The 26,461-nt window shown below is 38.3% G+C and overlaps 1 protein-coding gene across 9 annotated transcripts in view; it reads right to left on the reverse strand.

Moving 5' to 3' along the window:
- Window positions 1-1,349: 1,349 nt before the first annotated feature.
- Window positions 1,350-26,461, reverse strand: part of CEP350 (centrosomal protein 350) — a 139,231-nt gene continuing 114,119 nt past the window's right edge. For 8 of the 9 annotated variants that reach the window (XM_079903274.1, XM_079903280.1, XM_079903278.1 and 5 more), the window contains 5 exons: window positions 24,410-26,412; window positions 23,141-23,548; window positions 22,894-23,040; window positions 12,873-12,995; window positions 1,350-5,204 (listed from right to left, as the gene is read on the reverse strand). In XM_079903274.1, the coding sequence (XP_079759400.1) occupies window positions 5,040-5,204; window positions 12,873-12,995; window positions 22,894-23,040; window positions 23,141-23,548; window positions 24,410-26,412 (2,846 nt within the window). In that variant the 3' untranslated portion in view covers window positions 1,350-5,039. Of the gene's footprint in view, window positions 5,205-12,872; window positions 12,996-22,129; window positions 22,215-22,893; window positions 23,041-23,140; window positions 23,549-24,409; window positions 26,413-26,461 lie in introns of all 9 variants that reach the window. The other variant, XR_013824898.1, reaches the window with a different exon arrangement.

The raw sequence follows: 26,461 nt of genomic DNA on the forward strand, positions 1-26,461 counted from the left end.
GCACTGGTCTCTCCCCTGGGTAGCACTTACCTGCCTTTTAATCTTGGCTCCACAGCCTAGCCACCCAACGAAACAATGCCACACTTCACAGCTTTCTCTGTGGCAGTTGCTGCCTCCAATTTCTGAGCTTTTCTGGGATTTTATAGAGCACTGGCTTGCTTCTCCAGCAGTCACCTCTGTAAGTCTCACCAGCGTTGGTCTCACCATTCCTGGCTCTGCTGTGTCAACCACCATCCTCCCATCTATCAATACTATTTTCATATATTTTGATTCAAGGAAACAGGTACTTGGTCTTTTTTCCAAGATTCAAGCTGTCATTACTATCGTGACTTACCAACAAAAAGTATCTGGCACATTGTGGGCACTCAAATATCTGGTGTTTTTTTTTGTTTTCTTTTTTTCAAATATCTGTTTTATAAGAGTCAGAAGAACTTAGAACTTGCTGCAATACGGGATCTTTTTCTGAGAATTTCTTTAATGTACATGGTTGTGTAGGAGTTAAAGCTGTAAGAGGGATAGCCATCAGGAGGCTACCAGAGGAATTCAGGTGAGATGGTGGTGGTTACGTCTAACTTGCTGGACCAGAGATGATTCATAATCCTGAATGGCAACTGTTTCCACCTTGGCAATCCTTTTATTCTTCCAGCTCTAATCTCCAAGCTTATATTTCTAGAAATAAATTATAGCCACACCTCATCAGATGGTTGTTCTTCCTCATCACCCACTTAATTGTGTGACATTTCCACATGTTACTTTGTAAAGGGTGATCAGAATTCAAGTCATTTGGGAGAAAAGACATTTGCCTTGAATTACAGGGGAGAAGTCCATCGATATAGAACACAAAGTTATAATGCAGCAGGGAACTCTTCTCTGACTCACTCCCCTACTCTTGTTGGGTCCTTGTATTAAATATATATTCTCAAACCAGCGTATGCTTCCTTTGCAGGGCTTGCCGCAATTTGGCATACATTGTTTTTGAAATTATTTTTTGATGACTCTCTTTCGTTAGACTTTAAGCTCCCCAAGGTCAGGGATCATGTCTGTCGTCTGCTCTCTCCACTGCACTGGGCACAGTGCTCAGAACACGAAGGTGGGCGCAAGGACTGTTGAAGGAGTGAGTTATGAATGTCAAAGCCCAGGCTGCTCAGATGGACGTGGGGATGGCATTTATGTAAACAGGTCCTACGCGCAGCTCGTCTTTACTCTTTTGCTCGATCATAAGTGCTCTGCCACCCAATAACAGATCAGAAGTGAATTTTATGGAGACTAGCTTTCTAAACTTGGCTCAGAAGGTGAAAAAAATGAACACCTGACATGAAATTAATTTACAAATCAGTTTATTTACACATTTCATCTTTTCTTAAAGTACATTTCAGTTAACAAATCTATTTACACAGGTGTACATGGGAACTCATCCCAGTTATTTTACAGATCATACTTACAAACCACACCCTAAGTCTTCTGTGCAAAGTTGCACTGGATGTGACTGTTGACTGAAAAAGGCCTGATGACCAGGCTATTTACACATACACAGTAAACGGGTTTGTTTTTCATGTCTGCACAATACAGTACACACAGGGAGGCGGGGCCTCCCAGGGAATGCTTTGCAATGTGTTTACCGAGAAGGCTTTGCAAAGTTCAGAAGGAAAAGCTATTAAATATAGATTAATTAAAATGACAGTACCTCCTTTACATCAGTTTACATTTTTTCTTCACATTTTTATAATACAGTTTATTGAATTGCTGCACAACCAGTTTAAGATGATTTGTAAACATGTAAATTTCTACAATTTGCATTAAACATCATTGTAGTTTCTATCATTTGCTCTTTGAATTAATGTTTTATTCACTAGTATTCTTAAGGTAGTAAAAGAAGATGTAAGTTTGAACTTCTTGCAGAAAAGTTATGAGTCTCTAACGCTGTGCGAGTACACACTTTATTCAAGTATTGCAAAAAGCTAAGGCCACTTTTTTTTTCAAGACAAGAAAGTGAACAAAATTGTTTCTATCAATAGGCCACAACACTCTTATGAGCGATGAAATCTCTTTTGAAAGGTAATTTCTCAGAGACCTGTAGTCACAGAAGGAATTTTCCTTTCTTTTACATAAAAGAAACACAAATTACCTTCCTTATTCACTACTTTTGAGCTCTTCCCACTTTTCCCTAGAGTAAAAATTCCTGTTTAGACCTGAAGAGGGAATCTATACCCTGTACTTATTTAACCCAGAGTGAAGTACCCTGGATAGCACAAATTATTTTGGACTCAGAAATAAATCTGAAGCCTATATGTTGGTTTACTGCTAAATTCTGATAGTGCTATTATTCTAAAAGATATTACTGCTGATGCAAAGATCTTTTTCTTAGAGGAATTATGAAGAAAAAGTGAAAGAGGATGGGAATGTGGGGAGAAGGAACAAAGATTACAAAGAGGGAATATTTAGATTCTTGGTTAAGAGGCAGAGCTTGATTAAAAAGATCCCAATATGGAACGAGTGGCTGGGTATCCATGTTTATCATTCCTAATGCTAACAATTAACCCATTTTCAATTATACCCAAATAGTTAAAGCAATAAGAAATCTGCTAATTATAGATTCCTTTGTTTTCTGCTACCAAACTATGGATAATCATTTCTAGCAAAGAGTAAGACTGATCCATTCCTGCCTCTTTTATCTGGAACCCAGGATTCTCAAGACAGTAAAGACAGCTGGAGTATGTTAGGACTGCTACTGCCACATTCTTGGCAGCATTCTTACCAGGGAACTTTAAGTCCAGGTTGCTGATTCCGTGGACTTATATCATTTTTTTCATTTTTGGAATCACAATGTCATAAAGAGTAAAGATAAACATTATTAAAAATTTATTTAGGTCCAAATAATGAGTATGTAGAAAAACAACCTATATTCCTATTATATTATTTTCATATTCATTTATAAAAAATTTACAGCAGCTGTAAAGTTTCAGTATCATAAGGACTATGTAATCCTACAAACAGCCAAAGGATGTAGACAAGATGTTTTTCCGTCTTCCAAATAACACAAACTGAAAAGAAAAGGCTTCGCTTTTCCTTGGCCACATGAAAATAATATCTCCACACTACTGGTTAATAACCCCAAGAAACCCTAGCTTCTCTTAGTCAATTTGCTCATTATGGCTACAAGACTAGAGCTCAACATCAAAAGCCTAGAAGCAATGCTGGCAACATCAATCTGAGCATTTCCCGAGACCCAGTCACAACATTTCAGTGCTTTCCTTATTTGTCAAGAGCTATCATACCAGTCATTGTGCAAAATGCAAGTATTCCAATGATTATTTCAATAAGTTTCTCATAATGACAAGATGGAACCGAAGAGGAATGGAAGTGTGCATAGTAAAACACTGGAGACGCAAAGGCAAGTTGGGAGGAAAGAGGCAGAAATGAATGAACATGCACACTTAAAGATTATACCATCTTTGGGGTTTTCCTAACATATTTTGAAGTTATAACATTCCAGGATATTTCTAAGTATGAATCCAGTGGATGTCTTATATCATGCTTCTAATCAGGACCTTCAATATTAAGGCATTTACATTCACGCCTAAGATTATCCACATTCTTCTAGATTACTTGAAGGATAGGACTGATTCAGAGAAACCAGTCAAGAAGGCAGGGTACTGAGGTCCCAGGAGAGCATCACACATGCTCTAACATAGCAGCTGGAGTCTATATATTTTTTTCAGATACAGGTAATAGTTGTGAGAAGCAATGCTGCAAGAGAGGCAGAATTGAATTTTACAGTGTCTTTAAATCATTTTACCCCATTCCTGCTACTGCAGGTGATCTTAGAAGAGCTCATCTTCTTTTTACTGAATTAAACTGCCTTCTTCAATATGTGTATGGGTTTGTTAAAACCGTTAAGTTTCCTGTGCAAAGACTACGAACCATAGAAGCTTCAAGACAGAAGTTTAACTATTACAAGAAGAATCTTTCACTTCTGAATAGGGACATACATTTTCAACTTAATAATTTATCTTAAAATAAATTAAAAAAATGTTCTATAGCGTAAAACAAGCACACAAACAATAGACAATATCTTTTTGTCTTTGGTGCACACACTCATTTCCTAAATCATTCAAGTAACAGCGTCTCTGACTTCTTGGGGAGATATGGGAGCTTAAAGTTTGAAGGCCAAAATGAATTATTTCCACTTCTGCCATGCCTCGATGCCTGAGATGGTCCTGAGGATCTGTGATTCTGGGAGCAGCTGGCAGAGGTTCAGAAGAAGTAAGAAAAGTGCAGGGGTAGACAAGGGGTGGAAGAACCAGCCCTGCACCAGTCCTGTGAGCCCAGTCTTCAGTGGGGGCACTTCTTTGTTTTCATGCTCACAGAGAAAAAACTAAGAATAATGCAAAAGTTTAAAATTCTTTAGATGGTGCTCAGGAAGCAAGGCTACCACTGATGTCTGTTAACTTGACAGTCCACTTGGTGCTGCTCAATTGCAATAATGGAAGAAAATGGTCTTCAAAACAAAATGAAATGAACTCCACAAGGGGAAATAGGCACACATTACTAAACTTGCCTATCTGAAAGTAGTTCAGGGTTTAATACTGTTTAGAGATTATAATGTCCATTTATGACTTCCGTGGTATAAACCAGGATTCCATTTCAAAAATGGTATGATGCACATCTATATACCTCTCTTGCTTGACTTCAGACTCAAGGAAGTGATACCCTAGTCTAAGCTAAGAGGTAAGTCTGGTGCTTTCAGCCCTCATCTGAGACCCAGTAGGGATGCTAACAAGAGGTGTAGGATTACACTGTGTGTCAACATCAGACCCTGCCCACCGAAAACAACCAGTTATTCCAGTGGACAGTCTCTAAAGGCTAAGGCTGTAATACCAGATATACCTCATTGTCCCATGAACTCCAAACCAGTAGTCTTTAAGAACAGGTACAAGGTCCAGAAGCACTCTTGCTATGATGGAGATGGGGTGTATATCAGGAGGCAGAAAGGCCCAGGACTCATATTAGCACTCAGTGTTCGATTTATTTGCAAGATGTCACACAAGTAGCATTCTCCCCTGTTTTTCACTGATCTGATTCAGAACATCAACAGTATCTCTGATCAAGGTCTCAAAGATCCCATCAGCTAGCTGCATCTTCACACATAACTCATCCTCATCATAGTTCACCCACTGTGCCTCCTCCTCGTGGAGCTCCTGTACCTAGAATTTAGAAAACAGAAAGGTTAGAAAATCACTGTCACACAAAAGCTAGGAATCAATGATACTCACTAACTTTGCAACCCCACGCGTCGTACTACAACCCAAGGAAATAACTCAGAGAAAAAAAGGTAATTTATATGATGACATCAATAGCTCTTTTAAAGCTGCAAAAAGTTTGAAAAAACTCAACTGTCAAATAAAAACTGGCTTCAAATCTGTCAACCTTGACAATATTCCAGTATTTTTATAGATATTAAGGATTACAAGAACGTTGTCTCTGTCAACATAGGAGAATACGTAGAAGAATGCAAATTTTCAGATATATGGATTTACAATTATAAAATGCATATATCCAAGACAATATTAGGTGTGATTCTGGAGTATGTAAATAAATGAGTAAAATTCATATTCATTGGAGTTTTTTTTGGCCACGCCGCGTGGCTTGTGGGATCTTAGTTCCCTGGCCAGGGACTGAACCCAGGCCCAGGCCTCAGTAGTGAAAGCGCCAAGTGCTAACCACTGGACCGTGAGGGAATTCCACCCCCCCCCCCCATTTTTTTTTGGTATTGGAGTATTCTTTAAATGTACTATTGCTTAAGTTTATTTTAAAAGTCACTGTTGTATTATATTTTATATAAAATGCTCTTTTTGCATTTTCGGATTTGGGGATTCCTAAGGTAAACCAAAGGAATCAAATTAGAATGAACTGCCCAAGACGTTTTGCTTGTTTACAATAAATTTTTAAAAACTACTTATAAGAGAAACATGTTAGACTTATTGTATGTAATGATATTGTGAGTGAGATGGAGGCCAGGTGGAGAGAGTAGATTGTAAACCCTGTTTTAGTCACAAATTCAGCAAAGTTAACTGCGGTGTCGAGGGTCTCTAACCAAAAGTCTAACTTGCCAAAAGCCATGTGACAACAAGCTCCTAACTTGCACTTATCACAATTTCCTCTTGAAAAAGGCAGCGGAAGTGAAGAGGGGAACCTGTGCGCTGATTCCTGGCACGAGGAAACGAGAAGACTCTTGGATGAGAGGCCACGCCATTCTGGAGTGTGGGAGAGCAGCGCTGCCAGACATGCACCCTTGGCTGGGGTTGACGGGTATGTGGCAAGGCGGCTGCCGCATTCTTTCTCCTTGGTGAGGCTGCTTGAAGCCTATGTAAAATATCCCTTTCTTTGTTCCCTAACGCATGCTCCCTGGACAGAAATACCACCAAAAAGGGTGATATGGTCAAATAAGTTTTAGAAATCTCCCTCTGGGAGTTTCACAATGTATATCAGTCTATTCTAAACAGAAGTCCACCAGTAGAGGAACTTGATTAATTCAGAGCTTCCTGTATGTATCTGGTCAAAGAATCAAATTGTGTGGCTATATAAGAAATATTATTAAGATACAAAGGAACAGGTGTTCTTCTCTTATGAAGGATGCTATAAGCAACAGCCTAATGCAACATTTCTCAACCTGGTGCTGAGGGAGAATCACGTTCTGGAAAAGCTAATAAGTGTGTCCCCTATAAAAGATCTCTTATCTCCCATGAATTTGTTTATCTGTTCAAACAAAGTTGCACACCTTTCCTTTTTCTAAGTTCTCTCAGCCTTTATTATTAAATTTGTTCCTTGAACAATTTCCTATACGATAATAAAATTTAGGAAACACTGTCCTAATGTAATCATTTTTGCCCTTACAGCAGGAACATATGCTCAGGACATTATCCATTATATCTCTCAGTGAAGCCGTGATGAGTCCCCACTGTGCCTCGTCAGTATAGCAAAAGTTTTGCTCCTCTGTAAGAACAGGAATTATTTCCCTCCCAGCCAGTAAGAACATCGTGTTTCCCTTTTTCCTCTAGCCATCAGAAAGCACAAAGCCCAGTTTGCAACCTCAACTGTGGCAACTGAGAGATCTCACAACCTGCAAATATGCCTCCATTTTCTTCTGGTTTGGGGAATCTATTCTATTCAACCACACACTTCCCTTGCTGCTGCTCCTTAATATGTATGTGTGTATGTACGTAAATTAATATGTATTATATATAAATAATTAAATTAAAAAGTCAGTCTAACTTTTTTTTTTTGGACAGGGTATTAGGCTGGTAGAAAAGAGAAAGGTGGTAAATAGAATGTGGCCAAATTTCAGCAAGCATATGTCCTTTCACCATATCCCTGTGAACAAGACGGTGAAATAGAGACAGGTCAGTTAGGTGGATGTGCACTTTTTTGGATTGAAGGACAAGACAACTATCAACCTGGAAGGAAGCTTCTGCCTGGAAGACTCAAGAGCTTTTTCCTCTGTGCTCCCAATCCATTTTGTTCATATTCCACTGTAGTAATTATCCTACAGAATTTTGTATTCTGTGCATCTGTTCTCCTGCTAGGCTGTGGGATTTCTTTTTATTTATAATTTCCCAGTGGCCAGGCCAGTGCAAATAGAAGGTGTTAAATAAATATCTGGCATATCATTTTTTAGTGAGTGTTTTATGGCTGTCTTTGGCTCTGTTGAGTTCATCATTTTTAGCAATGACCTAGATGAAGGCAGGTACCTCAGTTTTAGAGTTGATGTGAAAGTTGGGAAACACAATAGCTATGTTAAAAGAAAGAACCTAAAAATGTGTTGATAAGCTTGGAATGATAGGCCAAATTTAACAAAATGAAGGAATAAAATAAGGTCCTGTACTTGGATCAAAAAAATAACTACAAAAGCACAGGTTGAGATTTGCGTCTTAGAATTTTTCTAAGCTTTTGTGAGCCCCATGAGAATGGTATAGCTAAAAATAAAACGAACATGATTATAAACTGCATTCATCAAAGGATAGTATCTAGAAAAAAGAAGGAGGTTATGTGATTGTACTAATTAAGCAATAACACAAAATATTACAGGCATACCTCGGAGATATTGTGGGTTCACTTCCAGACCAGTGCAATAAAGTGAATATCGCAATAAAGCTAGTCACACAAATTTTTTGGTTTCTCAGTGCATGTGAAAGTTATGTTTACATAATACTGTAGCCTATTAAGTGTGCAACAGCATTATGTGTAAAAATCAATGTACATACCTTAATTAAAAAATACTTTATTGTTAAAAAATCTAACCATTATCTGACAATGTAGGATTGCTACAAACCTTCAATTTGTTAAAACAAACAAACAAACAAAAAAACCCTGCAGTAGCTAGGAAGCACAATAAAGCAAAGTGCAATAAAATGAGGTATGCCTGTATATGGTCAATTCTGAGCAGTGTATTTAAGGAGGGACACTGACAAAGAGCTAAAGCTGATGAGGTTGAAAGGGGCTCAAAAAAACGCTATCAGACAACAGGAGAGAATATCAATGTTTAATAGGGAGAAAAAGACTGAGAAACATTACAGCCGCTTCAAAGGCATGTAGGAAGAATTAAAATTGTTATGTAAAGCCTTAAAGCTGTAAAAGCAAATTATAATTCATTACGTGAAAACCAATTTAGGCTTAATATGAGAAAGAACTTATCAACAGTAAGTAAAAACTCAGGAGCTGTTGAGTACCTTATCAGATCTTAATCTGTAAAGGAGATTTAATCATTAGCTAGGTAGTTTCACTACAGGATTTGTCATTGTAAATGCAATTCTACCTACAGTAGGGAGATTTCCCAGGGCTACTGTATATAAAGGATATACAAAAGTTGGTCTAATTACTTTTACTCATTCCACATCATATATACTTTGAGAATACATCGCTAAAAATAGCCCATATTCTTAGCCAACTTAAGATGTAAATTAATCAATATCTTTGTGAAGTGGTAAGGGGATAGTAAAGGAGAACTAGAGCCAAAAGATTTCTCTTCTTTTTTGGCCAACAGAGGCCTTTAACATCTAAAAAATACATTCTTTGTATTTTACTCACCTCACATAATGCCTAAAGACACACAGACTGATTAAGGACTTTCCTAGTCCAAGCAACAACAGCTAAATTATACATTTCTTAATCTGGAAAAAGCAACTATTATGAAATATTAAATATAATAGGTTATCATGTTAGAATTGTTTTAGAAGGGCAACTGATATTCAGTTTGAGGCCAACCCCTCCACTTGCATGGATTCCATCTGTGTCTATTCAGGAACACTGCTCCAGCAGTTCTCCTTTCTCCTCTGCATCATCACAATTTTTTCCTATCGGCATATCTCTTTCAAGCTAAAAGAGCCCTTCTCTTGTTACCATTTCCCTCCATTTTTCTCTTCACAAAAAAACTCGTTTGAAGTGTCCAATTTTGCTCTCCTTAATTTGTCTTTCATTCTCTCTTGAAACCTACTCAAATCAAGCTTTTACTTTATCCATGCCACAAAAACTACCTGTATTGATGTTAAGATCAACAAAGACCTCCACACTGCCAAATCCAATGGTAAATTCTCAGTCGTTATTTTACTTGACCAATGAGCAGCACTTGACACAGGTGATTCATTCTTCCCCCTTGAAACACTTTCACCTGGCTTCCAGGACCTCACACCCTCCTGGTTCTACCCATCGGCTGCTCCTTAGTCTCTGTTGGTTCCTCCTCACCTTCTTAACTCTCGAAACATTGGAATTTGTCAAGAAGCAGTCCTTGGACCTCCTCTCTCTTGGTCTACACTCTCTTTCTTGGCTTTGACTACCATCTATATGTCACCACTCCCGAATTCACATCTCCAGCCTACGTCTCTTGCCTGAGCTCCAGGCTCATATCTAATAGCCTACTCAGTATCTCCATTTGGATGTTTATTAGACATTTCAAATTTAATACATTCAAAACAGAACTCCTGATGTTCTTTCCAAACCTGCTTCTCTCAGTCTTCCTCAAATCAGCAAAAGGCAATTCCCTTCCTTAGCGACTCACACCAACCCAATGGAGTTATTCTTAATACCTCTCCTTCTCTTACATTCCACATTCGATTTATCAGCAGTTCTGTTGTTCTATTTTGAAAACTGTTCTCACCATCTCCAATACCACCAAACTGGTCTTAGCCACTATTATCACTTGCCTGGATTATGACAATATACTCCTGGCCTCCTTACTCCCACCTTTGCTTCAGTCTATCCTCAACACAGCAGCCAGAGGGGTCCTGTTAAAATGTAAGTCAAATCACCCCAGTATTCCCTTATTCCCTCTCTCTGTATTTATTTTTCTTACTTATCTGTCTCCTTAACTAGAGCAAAAGCTCCTTGAGTTTTGTCTGCTTTGTTACATAATTCTACAATGGACTGCTATATTTCCACAAAAAATAAAATGGAATAAATTTATTTAAAAATGATATAAAGGGCTTCCCTGGTGGCGTGGTGGTTGGGAGTCCGCCTGCCGATGCAGGGGACACAGGTTCGTGCCCCGGTCTGGGAGGACCCCACATGCCGTGGAGCAGCTAGGCCCGTGCGCCATGGCCGCTGAGCCTGGGCGTCCGGAGCCTGTGCTCCGCGGCGGGAGAGGCCACAGCAGTGAGAGGCCCGCGTACCGCAAAAAAAATAAATAAATAAAAATGATATAAAATAAAGGAACATTTAAAAATAAGGAAAAACATCCACGTTTAATTAAGCAAAACCAATCAGAATACAAAAGAGACTATGATCCCAAATGTTTAAAAAAAATTCTCAGTATAAAAAGAAACTCTAAGTCTATATATCAAAATAATTAAGAGTTATCTAGGTGATAAGGTTGTCATGATTATTTTCTTTTGACTGATCAGTATTTTAAATTTTCTAAAATGAGCATGATTATTTTATAATAAATATGATTTTTAAAACGTATTTGAAATTTCTATTTTTGAGACCCTTTTCTTTTGTACTAGTGGCAAAATTTTTGTTTTATGTGTCATGAAAATTGTTGTTTTAAATCTCAATCTCTCTAAAATGTACAAGCATTAGAATATCCAAATGCCAGAGGCGGCTAAATCTAATAGTAGGGAGGGTGACCAGTTTATTTAGCATTTCTTGTTAATAATTAACTCAAGTTGCTAACAGTATCATTTCACTAAACATTAAGAAGAGTGAACTCATGAAAAAAGTTACATAGGCCCAGGTATTTCAACTCACTCTCCAGCCACACTGACATTTCAGTTCCATGCTCCTTCCCATTTCAGGACTTCGCACGTGTAGTCTCCTCTCCCTGAATTGCTCTTCTCTCTATCACGGAACTCAGTTAATGCGTATTCATCTTTAAGATCTCAGCTCAGCTGTCACTTCCTCAGGGAAGCCTTTCCTGACCATCCTCATCAGACCAGTTTCCTCCATATGCTTTTACAACAGCTCCCTATTCTTCTATTTTTATCATTTAATTTACAATTACACACTTGTATAAATTATATATTAATGGCTAGCTTCTGCCAGCAAACTGTAAATCCATGAAGGCAGGGTCTATGTCTATTTTGCTTACTATTGTAACATCACTCCTAATTAGCACAATTCTTGACTAAATGCATGCACAGAGATGATTTATAGGGAATATGATCAATTCAACTGATAGTAGGGTAAATGAATGTCTCTTGATGTGCTTTTTTCTTTAATTCCTTAAAAAGTGGAAGAAGTAACATCTTGGTAATTAATAATAACTCAAACTCTAAGCTATTGTAGAAATATGAGAGCAAGTTCACCTTGAGAGGCCAAGATCTATGGAGAACTAATTGGTTAAAGTCCTGGCTCTTATTTGATGGGCAAGTTACTTAGTATCTTTGAATCTAAACTTCCTCATTTGTAAAACAGAGTAACATTAGTCCATCCTACCTCATACAACTATTGTGAGGATCAAGTAAGACATGAGAAAGAATGTTTAACAAATGTTTATCTAGTGAAGTTATTACTGAGTAAATGAAGCACTAGAAAGGTACATACTTGGGGAAAACTGATGAATTTAAGCATTACAGTTTTTTTTTCATGATATGAATATAAATATAGACAAGATATAAATAAAGTCCAGAGAGAAAATATCTGGAAATAAACCTGAATCAATTAACATCTGAATTTCCTAAGGTCTGCTACTACTTAACATCTTAACATTCTTTTAGGGAAGAAAGAATAAAAGACCTTTTTTCCCCCTTCCTTTTTTCTTTTTTTTGGTGTTGTTGTTTGATAGGCATTTTTCTAATGCTAGAAAATATATTGCAAAATGGAATAAATCCTATTCAGCTGAAGTTCTGAAGGATAATAATAATGATGATGAAATAACAGCTAATATTTATTGAGTTACGTGCAGGGCACTGTTCTATACACATATATAAATACTAAATTAATTCTCTTAATAATTTTATCAGGTAGGTACTATTATATCATCTTTATTTTGCAGATAGGAAAATGCGGCACAAAGAGGTTAATCTGTCCAAGACTACACACCAAGTAAAGTGCCAGAACAGGGATCTAAACTCAGGGAGTCTGGCCCTAGTCTACACTGGTCTCTTCAATTCAGAACCTTAAGTTTGCTTCCACTCAACTTTTTATTTCTCAAGTTCTCCACACCCACAAAAATACTGTTAAGTTAAATATTAATCTACTGAATTCAAAAGAAAGCAATTTCCAAAACTGAGGGGCAGAAAGAAATGCAGCACACGAGGGCTTTAAGAATTTACTGTCATTGACTTAAGATCAATTATATTCCCTTTCCTTTTAAAATCTAACTACATTCTGATTTTGGAAAAGATGGTCAAAATAAAAATAGTTCAGTTATATACACTGACCAGGATATGATCCACTCGGTCTCTTTTCTTTCTTCCAAATTTCATCATTTTCTGCCAATCTGTTTTGTGGTTTGGCTCCTTTTTAAGACTGAACAGCTTGAGTACTTCGGTTGCTATGAAGTTCTGTGAAAATAAGTGAAATGAATGAAACACAAACAACAAAGTTCTTGAGATTTAGTGCTTATAATGCAGTAAAGAGATTTTTGTTAAGAATACAATATTTATTAAAAAATCATACAAACTTTTCCCTTACAATTCCACTTAGCAATCTGAAGAGAAAAGCATTCCCAAATGCTCAGACTTTATTCACGTAAAGAATTTTTGTTTCTACACATTAAAAAAAAAAAGTAAAACCCATTGATGAATCTACAAAGAAAAATCACTTTAGAATCCCCTCTACCCAAGAACCACCATTAGCTAACTTCAAGCTGGCAAAACTACAAAACAAAGTATAAAATAAATCCCTGAACCTGAAACATGAGTAAAGTACAAGGCTTTGGCTGGGATAGCTTATTTTGAAGCACCAAGATTCGAATACGTTATATTAAAAAATTATTAATCAACACTTCAGTATGAGAAGCATGGTAATTTCACTGCTAACAATATTTGAACTATCACCCTTAAAAAAAACTTTACAAAATGCTATAGCAATATTAAAATTGGAAGGCAGCATCATTGTGTGTTATAATGATGTATGCATTCTGATGAATGCTGGTATATATTATGTACCTTGTCTTATTTCAATGTATTTATTCTTTGTTATTAATAAAATAATGGGTTTTTATGGTTCTTCTATTAAAAAATGTCTTAATAGGGAAAAAAACACATTTATGAATCAGAATCATTTGAGAAGATTCTCAAACTACCAATGTCCTCCAAACCACACCACTCCCCACCTACACACACACACACACACACACACACACACACACTCACGCATTCAAGGATGTATCAACTGCTGAGGGCTGAAAGGAATGAAGTGCACCAGTGTTTTGAAAAAGCTCCTCAGGTGGTTCTGATGCTCCATTCCTCAAAGTTGAAAATCATTTTAAAAGTTGTTTTTTTTAAATCTATCAAGTCAATCTTTGAAAACTTTTTTTTTCCTGCTTACTTTAAGCTAAGCAAGGGTCAGCAAACTTTTTCTGTGAAGGACCAGACTGTAAATATTTCAGGTTTTGTGGGCCATATGGTCTCTATTGCAACTACTCAACTCTGCTGGTGTAGCAGGAAAGCAGCCATGGACAATATATAAGTAACTAGGTGTGGCTACGGTCCAATACAACTTTATTTTTAAAAACATGTGGTGGGCTGGATTTGGCCTGTGGCCTCTAGTTTGCCTACCCTCGATATAAGCATACATTATATCTCATAAATGTCTGCTGGTATTCTGTCAGTACAAAATATTTCTAAAAGCTTTCTATAGTTAATACTGTATTATATATTTCAAAGGTGCTAACAGAGGAGATCTTAAAAGCTCCCACCACAAGAAAAAAAAACAACTGTAACTATCGTATGTGTGGTGATGCATGTTAACCAGACTTACTGTGGTGCTCTATTCACAAAACATACAAAGATGGAATCCTGAAACTAACATGTTACGTGTCAATTATATCTCAAGAAAAAAAAAGACTAAATTGCTTAGACAATGCCTCCCCTCACATTATATACCAGAAAAAATGTATATGTTCCTTTAATGTATTTTGATAGTCCACATATACTACTGGATGATGTAAGAAAATACACCAGTAAGATAAGTAATTGGAGGTATACTCTCTAGGGGAAAAAAAAGCTTCTTATGATCAAGTAAGTTTGAGAATCATAACTCTAGAGTCTTGCTACTAAAAATGATCCTAGGACCAGAAACATCAGCAACACCTGGAAGCTTGATAGAAATGCAGAATTTTCAGTCCTACTCCAGATCTACACAGTAAGGAATCTGCATTTTACCAAAATCCCCAGATGACTCAGATGCACATTAAAGTTTGAGAGGCACTGCAATGAAAATACTACCTTTGCTATATTTTAAAAATAGGTTAACAGGCAGAGAGATTTCCACCAATGTGATTCTTTTTTCTCATTTTTTTTTTTTTTTTGAGGAACGCGGGCCTCTCACCGCTAAGGCCTCTCCCGTCGCGGAGCACAGGCTCCGGACGCGCAGGCTCAGCGGCCATGGCTCACGGGCCCAGCTGCTCCGCGGCAGGTGGGATCTTCCCGGACCAGTGCACAAACCCGTGTCCCCTGTATCGGCAGGCGAACTCTGAACCACTGCGCCACCAGGGAAGCCCTTTTTTTACATCTTTATTGGAGTATAATTGCTTTACAATGGTGTGTTAGTTTCTGCTTTATAACAAAATGAATCAGTTATACATATGCATATGTTACCATATCTCTTCCCTCTTGCGTCTCCCTCCCTCCCACCCCTCTAGGTGGTCACGAAGCACCGAGCTTGTGCTATGCGGCTGCTTCCCACTAGCTAGCTATTTTACGTTTGGTAGTGTATATATGTTCATGCCACCCTCTTTGGTATATATACATATATATACACTACGTTTGGTAGTGTATATATGTCCATGCCACTCTCTCGCTTTGTCACAGCTTACCCTTCCCCCTCCCCATATCCTCAAGTCCATTCTCTAGTAGGTCTGTGTCTTTATTCCCATCTTACCCCTAGGTTCTTCATGACATTTTTTCCCCTTAAATTCCATATATATGTGTTAGCAAACAGTATTTCTCTTTCTCTTTCTAACTTACTTCACTCTGTATGACAGGCTCTAGGTCCATCCACCTCATTACAAATAGCTCAACTTCATTTCTTTTTATGGCTGAGTAATATTCCATTGTATATATGTGCCACATCATCTTTATCCATTCATCCAATGATGGACACTTAGGTTGTTTCCGTCTCCTGGCTATTGTAAATAGAGCTGCAATGAACATTTTGATAGATGACTCTTCTTAAATTACGGTTTTCTCAGGGTATATGCCCAGTAATGGGATTGCTGGGTCATATGGTAGTTCTATTTGTAGTTTTTTAAGGAACCTCCATACTGTTCTCCATAGTGGCTGTACCAATTCACATACCCACCAGCAGTGCAAGAGTGTTCCCTTTTCTCCACACCCTCTCCAGCATTTATTGTTTCTAGATTTTTTGATGATGGCCATTCTGACTGGTGTAAGATGATACTTCATTGTAGTTTTGATTTGCATTTCTCTAATGACTAATGATGTTGAGCATTCTTTCATGTGTTTGTTGGCAGTCTGTATATCTTCTTTGGAGAAATGTCTATTTAGGTCTTCTGCCCATTTTGGGATTGGGTTGTTTGTTTTTTGTTATTGAGCTGAATGAGCTGCTTGTAAATTTTGGAGATTAATCCTTTGTCAGTTGCTTCATTTGCAAATATTTTTTCCCATTCTGAGGGTTGTCTTTTGGTCTTGTTTATGGTTTCCTTTGCTGTGCAAAAGCTTTGAAGTTTCATTAGGTCCCATTTGTTTATTTTTGTTTTTATTTCCATTTCTCTAGGAGGTGGGTCAAAAAGGATCTTGCTGTGATTTATGTCATACAGTGTTCTGCCTATGTTTTCCTCTAAGAGTTTGATAGTTTCCGGCCTTACATTTAGGTCTTTAATCATTTTGAGCTTATTTTTGTGTATGGTGTTAGGGAGTGATCTAATCTCATACTTTTACATGTACCTGTCCAGTTTTCCCAGTACCACTTATTGAAGAGGCTGTCCTTGCTCCACTGTATATTCCTGCCTCCTTTATCAAAGATAAGGTGACCATAGGTGCGTGGGTTTATCTCTGGGCTTTCTATCCTGTTCCATTGATCTATATTTCTGTTTTTGTGCCAGTACCATACTGTCTTGATTACTGTAGCTTTGTTGTATAGTCTGAAGTCAGGGAGGCTGATTCCTCTAGCTCTGTTTTTCAGTCTCAAGATTGTTTTGGCTATTCGGGGTCTTTTGTGTTTCCATACAAATTGTGAAATTTTTTGTTTTACTTCTGTGAAAAATGCCAGTGGTAGTTTGATAGGGATTACACTGAATCTGTAGATTGCTTTGGGTAGTAGAGTCATTTTCACAGTGTAGATTCTTCCAATCCAAGGACATGGTATATCTCTCCATCTATTTGTATCATCCTTAATTTCTTTCATCAGTGTCTTATAATTTTCTGCATACAGGTCTTTTGTCTCCTTAGGTAGGTTTATTACGAGATATTTTATTCTTTTTGTTGCAACGGTAAATGGGAGTGTTTTCTTGATTTCACTTTCAGATTTCTCATCATTAGTGTATAGAAATGCCAGAGATTTCTGTGCATTAATTTTGTATCTGCTACTTTACCAAATTCATTGATTAGCTCTAGTAGGTTTCTGGTAGCATCTTTAGGATTCTCTATGTATAGCATCATGTCATCTGCAAACAGTGACAGCTTCACTTCTTCTTTTCCGATTTGGATTCCTTTTATTTCCTTTTCTTCTCTGATTGCTGTGGCTAAAACTTCCGAAACTATGTTGAATAAGACTGGTGAGAGTGGGCAACCTTGTCTTGCTCCTGATCTTAGTGGAAATGCTTTCAGTTTTTCACCATTGAGGACGATGTTGGCTGTGGGTTTGTCATATATGGCCTTTATTATGTTGAGGAAAGTTCCCTCTATGCCTACTTTCTGGAGGGTTTTTATCATAAATGGGTGCTGAATTTTGTCAAAAGCTTTCTCTGCATCTATTGAGATGACCATATGGTTTTTCTCCTTCAATTTGTTAATATGGTGTATCACACTGATTGATTTGCATATATTGAAGAATCCTTGCATTCCTGGAATAAACCTCACTTGATCATGGTGTATGATCCTTTTAATGTGCTGCTGGATTCTGTTTGCTAGTATTCTGTAAAGGATTTTTGCATCTATGTTCATCAGTGATATTGGCCTGTAGTTTTCTTTCTTTGTGACATCCTTATCTGGTTTTGGTATCAACGTGATGGTGGCCTCGTAGAATGAGTTTGGGAATGTTCCTCCCTCTGCTATATTTTGGAAGAGTTTGAGAAGGATAGGTGATAGTTCTTCTCTAAATGTTTGATAGAATTCGCCTGTGAAGCCATCTGGTCCTGGGCTTTTGTTTGTTGGAAGATTTTTAATCACAGTTTCAATTTCAGTGCTTGTGATTGGTCTGTTCATATTTTCTATTTCTTCCTGATTCAGCCTTGGCACGTTGTGCATTTCTAACAATTTGTCCATTTCTTCCAGGTTGTCCATTTTATTGGCATAGAGTTGCTTGTAGTAATCCCTCATGATCTTTTGTATTTCTGCAGTGTCAGCTGTTACTTCTCCTTTTTCATTTCTAATTCTATTGAGTCTTCTCCCTTTTCTTGATGAGTCTGGCTAATGGTTTATCAATTTTGTTTATATTCTGAAAGAACCAGCTTTTAGTTTTATTGATCTTTGCTATCGTTTCCTTCATTTCTTTTTCATTTATTTCTGATCTGACCTTTATGATTTCTTTCCTTCTGCTAACTTTGGGGGTTTTTTGTTCTTTTTTCTCTAATTGCTTTGGGTGTAAGGTTAGGTTGTTTATTTGAGAGGTTTCTTGTTTCTTGAGGTAGGATTGTATTTCTATAAACTTCCCTCTTAGAACTGCTTTTGCTACATCCCATAGGTTTTGGGTCGTCATGTATCCATTGTCATTTGTTTCTATGTATTTTTTGATTTCCTCTTTGATTTCTTCAGTGATCACTTCGTTATTAAGTAGTGTATTGCTTAGCCTCCATGTGTCTGTATTTTTTACAGGTCTTTTCCTGTAATTGGTATCTAGTCTCACAGCATTGTGGTCGGAAAAGATACTTGATACAATTTCAATTTTCTTAAATTTACCAAGGCTTGATTTGTGACCCAAGATATGATCTATCCTGGAGAATGTTCCATGAGCACTTGAGAAAAATGTGTATTCTGTTGTTTTTGGATGGAATGTCCTATAAATGTCAATTAAGTCCATCTTGTTTAATGTATCATTTAAAGCTTGTGTTTCCTTATTTATTTTCATTTTGGATGATCTGTCCATTGGTGAAAGTGGGGTGTTAAAGTCCCCTACTATGAGTGTGTTATTGTCAATTTCCTCTTTTATGGCTATTAGTATTTGCCTTATGTATTGAGGTGCTCCTATGTTGGGTGCATACATATTTACAATTGTTATATCTTCTTCTTGGATCAATCCCTTGATCATTATGTAGTGTCCTTTTTGTCTCTTCTAATAGTCTTTATTTTAAAGTCTATTTTGTCTGATATGAGAATTGCTACTCCAGCTTTCGTTTGGTTTCCATTTGCATGGAATATCTTTTTCCATCCCCTTACTTTCAGTCTGTATGTGTCTCTAGGTCTGAAGTGGGTCTCTTGTAGACAGCATATATATGGGTCTTGTTTTTGTATCCATTCAGCCAATCTGTGTCTTTTGGTGGGAGCATTTAGTCCATTTACATTTAAGGTAATTATCGATATGTATGTTCCTATTCCCATTTTCTTAATTGTTTTTGATTCGTTATTGTAGGTCTTCTCCTTCTCTTGTGTTTCTTGCCTGGAGAAGTTCCTTTAGCATTTGTTGTAAAGCTGGTTTGGTGGTGCTGAACTCTCTCAGCTTTTGCTTGTCTATAAAGGTTTTAATTTCTCCATCAAATCTGAGTGAGATCCTTGCTGGGTAGAGTAATCTTGGTTACAGGTTTTTCTCCTTCATCACTTTAAGTATGTCCTGCCAGTCCCTTCTGGCTTGCAGAGTTTCTGCTGAAAGATCAGCTGTTAACCTTATGGGGATTCCCTTGTGTGTTATTTGTTGTTTTTCCCTTGCTGCTTTTAATATGTTTTCTTTGTATTTAATTTTTGACAGTTTGATTAATATGTGTCTTGGCATATTTCTCCTTGGATTTATCCTGTATGGGACTCTCTGTGCTTCCTGGACTTGATTAACTATTTCCTTTCCCATATTAGGGAAGTTTTCAACTATAATCTCTTCAAATATTTTCTCAGTCTCTTTCTTCTTCTCTTCTTCTTCTGGAACCCCTATAATTCGAATGTTGGTGTGTTTAATGTTGTCCCAGAGGTCTCTGAGACTGTCCTCAGCTCTTTTCATTCTTTTTTCTTTATTCTGCTCTGCAGTAGTTATTTCCACTATTTTATCTTCCAGGTCACTTATCCATACTTCTGCCTCAGTTATTCTGCTATTGATCCCTTCTAGAGTATTTTTAATTTCATTTATTGTGTTGTACATCGTTGCTTGTTTCATCTTTAGTTCTTCTAGGTCCTTGTTAAATGTTTCTTGCATTTTGTCTATTCTATTTCCAAGATTTTGGATCATCTTTACTATCATTATTCTGAATTCTTTTTCGGGTAGACTGCCTATTTCCTCTTCATTTGTTGGGTCTGGTGGGTTTTTATCTTGCTCTTTCATCTGCTGTGTGTTTTCCTGTTTTCTCATTTTGCTTATCTTACTGTGTTTGGGGTCTCCTTTGTGCAGGGTTCATAGTTCCCGTTGTTTCTGGTGTCTGTCCCCAGTGGCTAAAGTTAGTTCAGTGGGTTGTGTAGGCTTCCTGGTGGAGGGGACTAGTGCCTGTGTTTTGGTGGATGAGGCTGGATCTTGTCTTTCTGGTGGGCAGGTCCACGTCTGGTGGTGTGTTTCGGGGTGTCTGTGGACTTATTATGATTTTAGGCAGCCTCTCTGCTAATGGGTGGGATTGTGTTCCTGTCTTGCTAGTTGTTTGGCATAGGGTGTCCAGCACTGTGGCTTGCTGGTCGTTGAGTGAAGCTGGGTGTTGGTGTTGAGATGGAGATCTCTGGGAGATTTCCGCCGTCTGATATTACATGGAGCTGGGAGGTCTCTTGTGGACCAGTGTCCTGAAGTTGGCTCTCCCACCTCAGTGGCACAGCACTGACTCCTGGCTGCAGCACCAAGAGCCTTCATCCACACGGCTTAGAATAAAGGGGAGAAAAAGTAGAAAGAAAGAAAGAAAGAGGATAAAATAAAATAAAGTAAGGTAAAATAAAATAAGGTTATTAAAATAAAAAATAATTATTAAGAAAAAAAAGTTTTTTCAAAAAGTAAAACAAAAAAAAGGACGGATAGAACCCTAGGACAAATGGTGAAAGCAAAGCTATACAGACAAAATCTCACACAGAAGTATACACATAGACACTCACAAAAAGAGGAAAAGGGGAAAAAATAAATCTTGCTCTCAAAGTCCACCTCCTCAATTTGGGATGATTCATTGTCTATTCAGGTATTCCACAGATGCAGGGTACATCAAGTTGATTGTGGAGATTTAATCTGCTGCTACTGAGGCTGCTGGGAGAGATTTCCCTTTCTCTTCTTTGTTCACAGAGCTCCCGGGGTTCAGCTTTGGATTTGGCCCCGCCTCTGCGTGTAGGTCACTGGAGGGTGTCTGTTCTTCGCTCAGGACGGGGTTAAAGGAGCTGCTGATTTGGGGGCTCTGGCTCACTGAGGCCGGCGGGAGGGAGGGGTACGGAGTGCTGGGCGAGCCTGTGGCAGCAGAGGCCAGCGTGACGTTGCACCAGCCTGAGGCGTGCCATGCGTTCTCCCAGGGAAGTTGTCCCTGGATCCCAGGACCCTGGCAGTGGCAGGCTGCACAGGCTCCCCGGAAGTGGGGTGGGGATAGTGACCTGTGCTCGCACACAGGCTTCTTGGTGGTGGCAGCAGCAGCCTTAGCGTCTCATGCCCGTCTCTGTGGTCTGCGCTGTTAGCCGCGGCTTGCGCCCGTCTCTGGAGCTCCTTTAAGCAGCGCTCTTAATCCCCTCTCCTTGTGCACCAGGAAACAAAGAGGGAAGAAGAAGTCTCTTGCGTCTTCGGCAGGTCCAGACTTTTCCCTGGACTCCCTCCCAGCTAGCTGTGGTGCACTAGCCCCTTCAGGCTGTGTTCACGCCGCCAGTCCTCTCCCTGCGCTCCGACCGAAGCCCGAGCCTCAGCTCCCAGCCCCGCCTGCCCCTGCTTGAGCTGACAAGCCTCTCGGGCTGGTCGGCACCGATCCTCTGTGTGGGAATCTCTCCGCTTTGGCCTCCGCACCCCTGTGGCTGCGCTCTCCTCCTCGGCTCCAAAGCTCCCCCCTATCCGCCACCCGCAGTCTCCGCCCGCGAAGCGCTTTCCTAGTGTGTGGAAACCTTTCTTCCTTCACAGCTCCCTCCCACTGGTGCAGGTCCCGTCCCTATTCTTTTTTCTCTGTTTATTCTTTTTTCTTTTGCCCTACCCAGGTATGTGGGGAGTTTCTTGCCTTTTGGAAGGTCTGAGGTCTTCTGCCAGCATTCAGTAGGTGGTCTGTAGGAGTTGTTCCACATGTAGATGTATTTCTGATGTATCTGTGGGGAGGAACGTGATCTCCACATCTTACTCTTCCGCCATCTTTCCCCCTCTCTCCACCAATGTGATTTTAAAGTTGGTTTGCTGAGAGTCCTTGTAGCTTAATCTTTTCTTAATCTTTTCTTAAGGGCACTTAATCTTTTCAGGGGCTTCTCAGACAACAAGCAATACTTTTTGTATATCACATTACTCTCCCACATATTTCAAAACTACGTAACCAATCTGAAACCTCCAAAATCAAAGATGGAAAGTTAACATCTACGTGTCTAGGGTTGGCATGTTTGATATATGACATGTTTTCATGTAGTTTTAGAATATTATATCTATCTCTAAGTCATTAAAAACTCACCTAAAACTCCTATGAATTGCAATAATTTATCTCCCTGAATATTTGCTGATTTTTTTTTCTTAAATATTATAATATATATATATATATATATATTTGTTCTGCGAAAAGTTGAGGATTTGGGATTCCCTCTCACCCTCATCCCTCTACTGCTCATGGACTGAACGAATCAACAAATATTTACTGAATACCTACTATGGGACAGGCCTTGAGGACAGAATGGTGAATAATATAGAAGATAATAATAATAATACTTGCTTTTACGACATTTACAGATCTGTACAAATGAAGAGCAAATCAAGAAAGGAGATACTCTACACTTTTCAGTTTACCTTGATTTCATCAAGGTTATTTGGATTTTTCACTCGTCGGAAATAACTAGAGTTGATTCTACATGGCTTCATCCAGACAGGCTGATTCAAGTTGGGATCCTCGGCAAATATTTCTTCAAAAATCTCTTTTGTTAAATCAAAAACCGCCTTGATAGAGAAAAATAAACAAATTAAAATGGCTAAGAATCCAAATTTCAGACAACAGAGAGAAGTTTAAAAATTAGAATTATCCTTCCATGTTACATACCTGTTTGTACACCCTTTTACTAGTGCTTTCTATATCTAGACCCTTACTGGCACAGCCAAGCAGTTTTGTAGGAATACTGATGCTGTGAAGATCATGACCTAATTCTTTCCAATTCCAAAGTTCTTCTGCTGCATTGTGTACAAGAATTTCTACTTCCTCCGCAGTATGTGGGACTGCCAATAATGTTTCACATGGCTTTTGTAGAGCTCCCTTAGGTTCTGCCATTAGAGGTACAATTGTTTCTTCTGCCTTATTCTTTTGTACCTTGTGAGAAGAGCTCAAACCAAAGTCTTCATCAAACCAGTCTTGGTCATCTCCTAACACGCTCAGGAACTCCCGGCTAATCTCAAGTTCAGCAAGTCTCTTAGCAAGCTCTTCCTGCCCACTGGCACCGAATACTGGACTCTCCTACAGAAATGGAACCATTCAAACAGAGCACCATTTAGTAACCTCAGATCACTTAACAAGTTTGGGCTTTTTTTTTAAAGACAAAGCAAATATATTATTTGTATATTCACTATTTCTCTGTAAATAAGCAAGACAGAAACAATATGGTGGCTACTAATGAACAATTTAAGAAAAAAACTATCCTGTTTCCTGTAATTCTGCTCACATTAGCCTTACAACTGATTTTAATAAAATGTTTATTGATCATTTTTTCCTTTTTGTATCATCATTATTCTGTTTCTGAAGAACTGTTTTGCTTCTGAGATATGGAAATGAGATATAAAATTCTCACCTTTGGTGATTATCTAGCTCAAGTTACTCAAATTCATTACTGCTGTTCAATTGTCCATGGGCAACCTAAATAAGTTGATGGTCTGAGTATATGTCATAATGGATACATTTCAGTTTTACCAGAGTCAACATCACAACTGGTAATTTCTGCAAGGCAACTATGACTGAGTAGATATGTGAACAAATAATTTCATAGCCAAAAAAGAACTGGGTTGAGAACCAATGGAAATCTCCACGGAATAAATTTATTCAGTGAATCCAGAAAGAAATCTCATCTGTGGACAGTATACAGGGGTTTTCAACCCAGCATAAACCTGCCAGTGTTTATGACAACTCTATAGTGACCACTCATGACATAATAGAGGACAATTATACTTCAGACAGAAAAACAGCTACATGGCCTTTACAAACTACTGAAGTGATCTTTGTTTAACAAATAACACATCACCAAAAAACCTATCAGGAGCTACAGAATTAAAATGTACTATAAAGGCAAGGTTAATTGACATTTTCTCTAGACAAAATACTTACAGGTCTAGGACACATATCTGGTGAGGAAATCTCTTCTTTCTCATCTTCCAATTCAGACCTTAAGAAGCAACCTGGAACACTTGGTGACTGTTCCTCAAGATTCTGGGATAGGCCTTGGGGTGGTACTTTCTTTTGATCATCAACAAGAAGCTCTTGATTGCTAAGCTGGATTTTCTCATTCCTAGCTTTTTTGATTTGTTGTAGTTGATTGACTGTGTCCTTCACAAAGACTTTTAGTAAACTATCTGTCAGTAAGCTGACTGTTTCTAGTTGTTCCTTTGACTTTTTTTCCTCACTTGGTGGTGACCTCAGTTGGGCTTCCAATTGGTTCTTTTCTCTTGCTAAAAGGTCCAGAAGTGGGGTAGAAAGCTTTTCTGAAACTTCTGGATATAGGTTCTCTTCCTTTTCGGTAAACTGCTGTTGCTTCCTTAATTCTTCAGAAAAGGTATTACCTAAAGCATTGTCTTCTACAGCAGTGGAAACCTTTTCCGTGGCACCAGAAACAAGGTCTTTGTTTTCCTTTGAAGAAATCAGTGAATCCACTGAATTCTGCTGGTGAATATGGGTTTCAAGTACTCCAGAAATGTCCTGTATATTGTCTGTTTCTATTTTAAGGCTTCTATCAACTGAGGCTTCTGTGTCATGCATACTAGGTTGAGATTCCTTATAAAAACACTCAATCGCATCCTTTTCTCTGTCAAACTTGGGACCCTCTGTATCTTTTTGTTCTTGATTATAGTATTGATATTGTTCATCTGAATAAGAGTCTTCATCTTCATTTATGTCTACATAGTCATCGAAGTTTTCTGAAATGTGAGATATTTTTTGAGGAGGAGCAAAAATCCCATGCTTCTCTTTGCACACAAAGTATACAATGCCATCATATGTTCCACTGTTATTTCCTTCAGGTTTATCCAACTCCACTCCAGCCCAAAATCCTTTAGCAAAACTAGTCACACCTTTGAATCGAAGAGTTCCTGGCTGAACATTGCCAATCAACACCCTATCACCGATGTGGAAATCAAGTAACTCATCTGCAAGAGAAGCTGAAGCTAAGGAAGGGGATTCAGTAAGTCTCTGTTCATGCTCTACATCACTGCGCTCCTTACTTTTCATAAGCTCAGTGGGGGACTTGAGTTCTAATAGCCTTTCAGAATGGACACTGCTATGAATAGAAAGGCTTTTCTCACTGAGGCACTCACTGATTTCATCATCACTACCAAAGCTAGTGGCTCTACTTCTAGAGATCCTTGTTGCCTGTGACTTCTCTCTGCAAGACTGAGAGTCTTTCCTGAGTGACAACAAAGATGTCACCTCAAAGTCATCTTTGTACAATTCAGCTGAAATGTCTTTCTTGAAAGAAGATACTTCAAAATCTTCAGAGTATGATATCTCTTTACATGCAAAAAGATGTTCTGACCAAGATGAGTCTCTGCCCTTTATATTCTTTTGTACGTGAGTGTCTTTTTCTGATTGGATGTTTGCACTATGACCCACATCTTGATCTGACTGTCTCTCTTCTGACTCTTTTTTATGAAGATTTTCAATGGTTAATCTAACTAAGTCTTTCTGAACACTTATAGAATCTAAAGAAAGATCTTTCCTTGAAAGAATTTCAGATGAATCTCCCTGTTCCAGGTCTAGTGTCAGGAAGACATCAGGCTTCCTAGATTGTTTAGAATAGGCATCTTCAATTGCACTCTCCTCCAATTTTGCATATTCTACTTCATGTATTTCTGATTTTTGACTAGATTCTTTTTCAACCTTGGCATCTGACACATCAAGAATTCTATTAGAGGCAGTTAATTCTTTGAGAAGAGGTAATGAAGGGACATTTTCTAGAGAATCTCCAGAGTCTGCTCTGGTTCTCCTTGATGATCTGAGAATTGGAGAAGAAGTCTGAAAGTGCTCTTCTGTTCGACTGTCCAATTCAATCATTCTCTTTGCATATGCAGATAAAGAGCTTTCTGACACTGATCTCTCAGAACCTGCCAATGCAGCATCTTAAAGGGAAAAAAAAGATCACATCAAAATTATCTAATTCAATTTCTG

The sequence above is a fragment of the Stenella coeruleoalba genome, assembly GCF_951394435.1.
Source record: "Stenella coeruleoalba genome assembly, chromosome: 1".
NCBI classification, from domain to species: domain Eukaryota; kingdom Metazoa; phylum Chordata; class Mammalia; order Artiodactyla; family Delphinidae; genus Stenella; species Stenella coeruleoalba.